This window comes from Myzus persicae, unplaced genomic scaffold (assembly GCF_001856785.1).
Source record: "Myzus persicae strain clone G006 unplaced genomic scaffold, MPER_G0061.0, whole genome shotgun sequence".
NCBI classification, from domain to species: Eukaryota; Metazoa; Arthropoda; class Insecta; order Hemiptera; family Aphididae; genus Myzus; species Myzus persicae.
The window spans coordinates 103,877-113,711 of record NW_019104011.1 but is presented as its reverse complement, the minus strand read 5'-3'; the positions used below and the strand labels follow the sequence as shown (position 1 = coordinate 113,711).

General features: G+C 33.2%; 2 protein-coding genes across 2 annotated transcripts; one reads left to right on the top strand and one right to left on the bottom strand.

The window, feature by feature from the left end:
• The first annotated feature begins 527 nt into the window (after nt 1-527).
• On the top strand, nt 528-2,665 carry LOC111037542 (ras-related protein Rab-39B). Its single transcript, XM_022320182.1, has 6 exons — nt 528-843; nt 909-1,104; nt 1,177-1,286; nt 1,366-1,531; nt 2,072-2,212; nt 2,351-2,665. The coding sequence occupies exons 2-6, from the start codon at nt 997-999 to the stop codon at nt 2,486-2,488; spliced, it is 663 nt and encodes a 220-aa protein (XP_022175874.1). The 5' UTR covers nt 528-843; nt 909-996; the 3' UTR covers nt 2,489-2,665.
• LOC111037541 (SET and MYND domain-containing protein 4) lies at nt 2,577-9,147 on the bottom strand. The gene is made up of 9 exons (XM_022320181.1): nt 8,762-9,147; nt 8,546-8,690; nt 6,544-6,716; nt 6,208-6,442; nt 5,273-5,492; nt 4,039-4,403; nt 3,778-3,909; nt 3,066-3,267; nt 2,577-3,001 (listed from the first exon to the last, which is right to left on the bottom strand). The coding sequence occupies exons 1-9, from the start codon at nt 9,087-9,089 to the stop codon at nt 2,816-2,818; spliced, it is 1,986 nt and encodes a 661-aa protein (XP_022175873.1). The 5' UTR covers nt 9,090-9,147; the 3' UTR covers nt 2,577-2,815.
• Nucleotides 9,148-9,835: the final 688 nt, after the last annotated feature.

Sequence of the window (9,835 nt, the reverse complement as noted above, 5' to 3'; positions counted from 1 at the left end):
TTATTACATCAATAAATGCGGAACGGTCATTTTCAGCGTATAAAACAAAACATATATCGAACAGAAGGTCATTTGTATATGAAAACCTCAGAAAAAATTTGATCATTTAATGCAAAAATGACGGTAAGATTTAATTAATTAATCAACTTTTTTCAACTATTTGAAAATATCGTTTCCATTTTATTTTTCAGAAAATCCTTAAAGTTTCGAAAGTGAAGTTTGATTTTTTAGTTAGAATTTTATTATTTTTTTTATAATTATTTTTGCTTCAATTTAAGTTTTTAAATGCTTGTTTGAGTGTTTATACCTATGTTTTTAAGCACTTATTTTTTTAGAATGCTGTATTGCTGTAAGCCCCGACTCCCGAGCCCCGATAATAAGTATTTGTACAGTGTAATCGAAGTGTTGCCCGCCAACTTATTAGAAAATTATTACGCCGGAATAAGTATACCAGTTACCCGGTTTTACGTGACAATCGTCAAATAAGAAGAAACAGCAGCAGCAGCTGACGACTGATGATGGGGAAACATTCACAGGTCTAATTTGTGCGATTACATGTTGGTGAGAGGGGAAAGAGATGATAAAATAAATAATAATAATATCATTAAAGAACAACTACTGGCCACAAGGACGAACCAAACAGTATTATCTCTCGACTCTCGCGATATATTTTGCATAATGCATAACTTCACTAGATAAAGGGGAAAAATCATTGACAACTTTTCTTACCTTCCTACGTCGCAGTTATTAGTTATTTTTAATTCACATGTGTACGTACAAAGAAACAATCGACCGTCGACAGTATAATAATTTGTATACACCAGCGAGTTCAGTGATGGTTACGTAAGTTGTTCTGTATTTTTGTCGAGAATTTTGTACTTCAATCGACTCATAATTTTCAATATTAGTCATCCGATTGAGTTGAATTAGAACGATTGTATTTTCTGAACTGACTAAGACGAACGCACGTTCTTAGTTTCGTCAACATTCGACAATATGGCTGACCTGATGTTTGATTATCAGTTCCGCTTGATACTGATCGGTGACAGTACAGTGGGCAAGAGTTCATTGTTAAAATTTTTCAACGATGGTAAATTTGTGGAGGTAGGTAAAAGCTTTGTTGAAAATACTATGTTGTTCATTCCATAAGTTTATTTTTTTATTATTATTTACCAGGTGTCTGATCCAACAGTTGGCGTCGATTTCTTTGCTAGAACCATACAAATACCCAGCGGTCCACGAATAAAATTACAGCTATGGGATACAGCTGGCCAAGAGCGATTTAGGTGAGTAAGAATTGTTTTTATTTTTACTATTGTTCTTTAGACTTCATGGTTAAATTTTGTATATTATAAATTATAATAGATCAATTACAAAATCCTACTACCGCAATTCAGTAGGTGCTCTGTTAATATATGACATAACAAAACGAGCCAGTTTTGATCACATACCTATTTGGATGAATGATGCCAAACGACACATTGAACCTCATCGACCCGTATTTGTCTTAGTTGGGTGCAAGTTAGATTTGGTAAGTTTAAAATATTTTTATACAAATATACATTCTAAAAATGTAATGCCAAATTACAAGACCATATTGGTTTCACTCTAAATTTTCTTCTAATAATTTCATGATAAAATAAATTAAATATTGTCTTTTATATACAAAAGTGTTTTATTAAGGCTAATTGCCTTTATGAATTATAATTTATAATGTATGTTCCATTAAACCCTGATAGTAGATTATTTTAAATTGAGTAAAAATTAATTCTGATTACAAGGGTTACAAGGTTATCTACTTTATATTTATACTACACTGGAGTGGAAGAGTGGAAGATTTCTTAATTATGTACCTAATATTATTTAATTGAAAGTGTAACAGTATTTTGAGAATTTTACTATGACAAAATATTTGGTTATGGAGATAAAAAAATAAATAATGAAATCAACCTACAAATATTATTTACCCAGTATGTTTTTAAAATTGAAAATTATTTAACTAAATTTGAATTATTTAAGTTTAGGAAATTTTAAAATTACTGCCAATCTTATATTTGTTTGTTTTGCATAGGTAAATAATGGTGCTGGTAAGAGGGAAGTGACTGAAGAAGAAGCCAAACAATTTGGTGCAGAACATAATATATTCACTGTTGAAACATCTGCAAAAACTGGTTCTAATGTTGAATTGGCATTTTCTGCTATTACCCAAGAAGTAATTTATTTATTTATTCACAAATTTACTATGATTTATACTACATGTGTTATTACTATTTTATTGCCATGGCCTTTCAATGAATTAAAAAAAAAATAGTTGTATTATCTATTGTTAATTAAATATTATTTATTTTAGATTTATCAGAGGATAAAAAGTGGTGAATACCAAATGGAAGAAGGCTGGGATGGCATTAAAAGTGGCTATTCACATCATTCAGCTAGCATTGATTTTAATAACTATATTGAGGCTGAACCAGCTAAGTCATGCTGTTAAAACTTAAATCCCCTTAACACAGCTTATTATTCTTTTTTTTTAATCTTTAACTGAGTAACAATTTTATAAAACAAACATTTAGCTTTGATGACTTATTTTTAAACTTTTTAAATGTTTATTTTGACAAATATTAACCTAAGGTAAATATGTAAGCTACACTTAGGAGAATGGTACAAGACTAGTGTTTTATGAATTATTGTAAACTATAGTTTATTTTATATATAATATATGTATAACTTTTTTTTTGCACATAATTATATTTTTTTAATATGAATATTTTACAGTTAAGCTTTGTGTAAATTATGTGTCTTACTCAAAAATAAATTACTATAATTTATTTCCAAATGTTAACATACACTGTCTTATTCCTTGCTGGCATAGATGGTAGTCTCTGAAAGGTGGCACCAGGTGCTTCTGTAATAGTGATAAAAGTGCTATGAACTCTGATAAAGCCTTTTCATAATTGTGCTTATCCATCAACTGTTTAGCTTGCATATATTTATCCTCTGTATCCTTAAAAAAACATTTTTTCTTCTTATTAATATCGTTTGTTAAAAAGTAATAGAACAGCAGATACCTGTAAAACTTTTAAAACTGGTAACAGTTTAGTAGTTTTTGAGCAAACCATACAATGTACTGCGAACTCCATTGATTCTGTTGTCACTGTGATAGCATTTTTGCAATGTATACACCTGATCCTGAGTGATGTATTTGTCTTCATCAGTTCCCAAGTTGGCCAATCTTGACAGCAGGCAATACAATTACATTCAAACCAATATCTATTACAACAAATCCAATATATTTCAATTAATTGATTATAATATTTTGTTGAGGATAATCCATAAGATAATTAATTGGCAGTGTCAGATAGACCAAGATGTTTGTCTACAGCTACTGAATAATTTGTTATTTCAGTTACATAAATTTTAAATTATATAAAAATACAACTATGGTCAAACATAATAAACATATTATGGTCACTCATGACCATAAAACAAGATTTTAGTAGCTATTTAACTAACTTGTTAAAATGTTTTTTATTCTACACAAAATTTAAAAACGGTAGAAACATTGATGATGACATTTTGGAGAATTTATTTATTATCTGAATATGTCAAGCATTTAAACCTAACTAAATTTCAAAAATCAATCATTTTTTAACTGATTATTAATTTTCCAAATTATATTAAAAATATTTAATCTATGAATATAATACCAATTTAATTTACTCCATGATCATAGATCGATAGGGATGAATTATTATTGAGATGGTATTGGTGAATACCTACCTATTTATAAGTGTCTGTTGACGCTCTTCTTTTGGGTGGAACATAAACATTGGACCGTAATTTTCTGTAATCGCTTCGCCGGCGTGTAATTCACGGATATTGTGTACCACAACCGTTGTTCCTCGGTGGTACCTACACATTTCGAAAAATTAACTAATCACCAATTGGTCTTCTAGCCTCTAGCGTATAGCTATAACCAACAAAGTGGACATCAGTCACCAGTTACACCAAGTAAGCGTACAGTACCAAATGCATACATACCTGACAACGCATGGGTCGCAAGAGTGGTTCAGCAAAGCAAGGGTCGGGTAAACAGAGCCACCGATGAACGCGGTCTCTTGATCGTTACCAATTTGTCGGAGTTCGGATACTTCGAAAGCGTTAAATTGGAGCAGCAGCAGGTGATGTAGCAACAGACTTCCGATGAATAACTCGTCATCGGTTGGTCGGCAGTCTGTGGTGCCGTCTGCACCGAAATAGTTTGTCCTTTTCAGGCAGGACAAGTAAAAAGCAGCCACGTGCGTTCTGTGTAATATGTCCTGTACAGTTCTCGTCTCCCGATGGGTGACCAAATCGTATAAGCTGACGTAGTTGTCAGGTTCGTGTTTACCACGCGGCCTCTGCGTCTGGAAAATCGTGAATTATGCATAAATTATAGGTAGGCTATAGGTACGTCATAGGTAAGCATTATTGCATTAAACATGACTGCAGAGTGGCTTACACCCCCCCCCCCCCCCGGGCGTATTAAGACACAGATACTATAGGCACGGCCGCACGGGCCAGCAACATGTTGGGGGGAGGCCGGAACATTTTCACAGATATCAAGGGAACACTTCAATATGTATGTATGAGCGATTATTGAGATAAACCTCCTCTTTTGACCAATAATAATTTTTTTTTTGTACTACAATATAACAGATTTTATAACTATCTATATTCTATAATATAATACATTTGATGAAAGATTGGATTGTATGACAAAGGCTGAAAGGTAGCAAATTGGGGATAGTGTCTATACTGTCTATAGGTCAGAGGTGGCGAACCTATAGCGCTAGTGCCAGAAATGGCACGTTGACCAAATTTCAATGGCGCATCAAAACTATTTAAAATATTTTGTCTGTATTTCATAAAATAAAAATTGACCAATAAACGCGTGATAAAATGTGAATTATTGCTTATTTTTTCTTATTGTCAGTAACAACAACATTTTGGGGAGAGAGAACCACACAATTATATTTTAAAAATGTTTTTTTTTAATTTTGGCACTTGACCCCAAAAAGGTTTGCAACCCCTTCTAAAGGTGGAGAAAACCCTTCGCCGAAGAATGTAAAAGCTGCTCCCGCGGCGTCGTCGGTTCCAACAAAAAAAAAAGGAGAAAAGTGAAAACCCAAGTACCCCATCTGGCCCATATCCCCCACTACAGCCCGCTTAGAAACGTAGTCCACCTACAAACTCTTATAAATTATAACATTTATAATCAACAAACTGCAATTACGTGATTCAACAACTTTGGTCGTAGGTCAATGAAATACTTCAACGGCCGTTGAGTGATAATTCGAAGTGCAATCAAGCACGTTATAGAAACACCAGCCGAGTAGAGCGCAGGCAATATCGAACATTCTACAGCGTGGTACGACTCTAAGGCGCTCCTTTTGCAAAACTCGCTACAAAAGGCCACTCTTTCGCAATCCGGACAAGGCAGAGGCGCCACCAGCCTGTAGCATACATAAATAATAATAAAGTAGGTAAATACTATTATAAAAGATAAATAGTGCGGTGATCTTCAACCCGTTTTGAAAAAAAAATTTTTTTTGAGATACATAAGATACTTACATAATAATAATATTATATCAAATTAAAATTATACTACTTAATTAGTATTTTCAAAATTTTGTTATGTGAAGGAAATGATAATGCAAATATTTGGTGAAAAATTCAAGTTTCTACATTATTGTGGTAATCATAAGCGTGTCCAGACCTCATTCGCAGTTCATGCACAACCGTGGAATATCCAGGAGAGAGAAAAACTACACCCCCCTCCCCCGCCAATAAAAAATTCTGTTATAGTATTGGGATATGACCCTCGAATTTAAAGATTTTAAATTAATTTTTTTAATTTAGATCAAATTTTGTAGGTCATGCCTGTGCATGACAGGCAAGACCCGTGGACACGCCTATGGTGGTAATTCATTTTTTAATTAAAAAAAAATAGATCATGTCAAAAATATATATATAGATGAATCTATATCTGTGCGTCTAATAGTGTCTACACTAAATAAATATATAGTATAATATATAGATAAATACTAGTTGGTATTTAAAATGGACGATAAATATTGATAATGTATAAAATATTTTATATTTATAAGTTATAAACTTATAACATTAGGTGCTGCCGAAAGACAAAAATCGGTTACGTATTATAGGTACCTGACGAAACAGTTGGTACAATGCGAATGACTGTACTCGCGAAGTAGGACTGAGGCGTAAGCACGCTCGGCAAGCAGCACTTTTCCGACAGGCACGTCACTTCCGGCTACCGCGTGTCTTCCTTCAGTCTCGTTGTATTCGACGGACACTGCGTTGCTGAACGCCGGATATACATCACTCCGTCCACCGTGCACTTCCGGTTCCTCCGGTTTCGATGTACCGTTCTCCATGAGCTCTATGTACATTGATTCGTACGGACAACGAAAATAACGTAATATAACGCTGTGTACATTTATAACTGTAATATTTATTTGTATAGGTATATTTTCGCTTTACCGTTCTTCGTGTGCTTCTCCTTATCCATCATCGTCAGCATGATCTGTACGTCCAGCTGTCGTTTGCTCCGTTCGTTCGACGACAAATGCGAATCGTCCAGAGATTGCATTGTTGTCCTAAACGACTCCAATGCCGATTTCAACTGTCTCATGGCTAGCAAGCACCGCGCTTTTCTATGTTTAATATTATAGTATGATGTGTGGTCTTATTGGATACGTAATATTTTTTATTTTTAATCATTAAAACCTCACAAAAATACAAAATATTCTCTATGTAATCCACATATACGACAATAACAATTAACAGTAGACTAAATAATTTACTGAGTTAAGTGAATATTTTTTCCATATTAATTTTAAACTTGGCTCTAGTTAAATGTATTATTTGTTAACTATATGAACTTATAAGTATAACTTACAGATATCGCCGTGTTCATTTATTAACTTAACTCCCACCTTTGCCTATTTATATGATATACCTAGGTACCTTATCTAAGCGTCAAATAGGTGTGGGATTTAGATTTGTACAACGGAGGGGTGAATATTGCACATTCAAAAATAAAATACTTGTCTAATATACCGATGTGGCGATGTAGCAATGTGTACTTATGCGTGTGTGTGTGTTTCCCTAGAGTAATTTTTTTCATCGATAATTTCAATTTTCCATTCGATTACCACATGATTGCAGCTCATTGTTTGTTAAAACTGTTATAACTTTGTAATTATTTAAGATAGAGACTTTAACTGGGGCTCATTTTAAAGCTTGTTAAAAATATCTTTAAATTATACATAGTGGATCATTTTGTTTTCCATGCAGACAAGTATGCTCAATTAAATATACCAATGTAGCAAACATTAAATCAAAAAATAATCACAGAATCGTAGTAAACACTAATATAGGTACGTTAAAAAATACGAATAGTGCGGTTCTGTAGAACTAATGTATACTACAAGTGTTTAAGCACTTATCATAAGCTTTAAAGGAGCTCCAATTCAAGTCTTTATCAAGGTGGATTAACTCACCTTAGTATCTCTATCTTAAAAATTAAAAAAGTTACACAGTTTCAGTAAGCAATGAACCCCAGTTCACCCCAGTTCACGTGTTAATCGAATGGAAAATCGAAATAATTATGGAATAACGATGAAATAATAAGTATAGGTAGGTTACCTACCTAGGCACCTAGCTAATATAAATAAAAAATAAATGAACATTTTTGTAGGTATTAGAAATTATTTTCCATTTAAACCATTTGATTTTTTAATCCCACATTTCCCAGATATTTTATTATTCCTAGTTTGAATAAGGAGAAGAATTCATAAATAAATATGTTTTCACTCTGTAATTAAGTCATCAATACTACATTAATAATAAGAATTGAGCAAATGCCTTGATGATACAGCTATACGTACTAGAAATTAGAATAAATTTAGGTATATCTCTAAAATGTATAAAATGTAACCACTATATATATATATTTTTTTTTTTATCAACTGATTATTTCTCTTAAATATCTGTATTTTTGCTGGTTAAATGAAATGCCTCTATAATTATTTTTGTAGAATATATTTTCGGGATAGCTTACAAAAAATGCGAATGCTTACTAAAGAGGTATTGCCATACCAAAAATGTAATGTTATTTATAAGTTATAACACAAAAACTCTGACGCTCTATCATAATCAGATAATAAATTTATAAGGTATATCTGCACTCTGCAGAAATTTTTTAAGAAATGATTTATTTTTTGTTTTTCTTGTTTTGGCACTTATGTCTCCCACTGCCTTTGCCAACAGGCAATAGGTACCTACCACGTGTAAAATGAGAAATATACTTAAAAAAGTACGTAGCAGCTTTAGAATCGTGAGAGGGCATACAAAATAACTTTGGCTTCAAAATTCTAAATACGTATCTATGTACCTAGGTAATACATTGGTAAAAATATTACCGACAGTTGACAGGTCTATAAGGAATATTATTTATTAATATATAACACGTGTAAAGTACCTATCGTAAACTTTGTATCGTAGTTCCTTGGGATACCCGTTGTCGAGCGCCCGTTGTATGTCCGAAATGGCCAGGTCGTAATTTTTTAAATGATATAGACATGCCGATCGATTGGCGTAGACAATCGATAGTTGTATCCTCCAATCTGCCAAAACGAATCACAGTGTTAAACATTAGGGAGGCCAAAAAAAGTCCTATATTTATGTAATTAATTACCTTTGGTTTGAGGACAGTGGAGCACAGCTAAAGAATACCAGTTCAACGCATTTCGATAGTCCGACTTCTGAAAATAATCATTCCCGGATTTTTTCATTTCCAAAGCCTTTTCTCCGCGTTTGTAGCTTGCCGGTTCGTCTTCAGTATTTTTACAGTCACCGGAAGCCTGTCCGTGTACGTACAGTCGTTCGTACACGAACTGTATTTTCTGTTCGTCGTCTATCGACTTGGTGAATTCATCCCAATCAGATGATTTTAAAATGTTACGAAATCGATCGTGTCGAATCGAAAAGGGCTCGCCGCCCTGCGGTGCTAGTTCGTTCATCATGATACCACGACTAGATAATAGGTAGGTACGTGAGTATACATTAGATCAACCGGCAGTAAACCGCAGGATTCACAATTTATGCCAGGCGGTATTTTTAGATTTTTGGACGTTTTCCAGTAGTTCGGTATGATTAGGAACAGTAAACTCGTGGAGTTGTTGGAAGCATTCATACATGGGTGCCAACATTTTATGGTGGGGGGGGGGGCAAAATAAAATTTTCAATGTAAGGTAAATAATGGTATAATCTTTAATATTATTTTAACACAAGTGTATTATTGGTATTATATTATATTGTCTTAGTTCAATAATATATTAGGAGAAGGAGAGTGTTCCTCAATGAGAGACAATGAGAGACAATGAATTGATATTGTTTTTACTAATTACAGGTTCCTACATTTTATTATTTAACAATATATAGTTCAACGCCTGTACGGCTATAGATAGGTACTATAGATAACTGAGGGCTGTTATATTTTGAGGACTTTTTTATTTTGAGGGCTGTTATATTCGTATATATATCATTGTAATGTATTTTATTTATTTACAATAAACGATGGGGGCCGGAGGGAAAGTAAAACACAAGTAAAGAACAGCAGTTCTCCCTTCGGTTCTCGATACCATGAAAAAAAAACGGTACTATTATAATTATAGCAGGTATCTTTAGCATCACGTCCTGTCAATATCTAATCTGATAACTGGGGAGGATGGGAGGATTTACTAGATATTTACAATCTGTTTGGTAGATT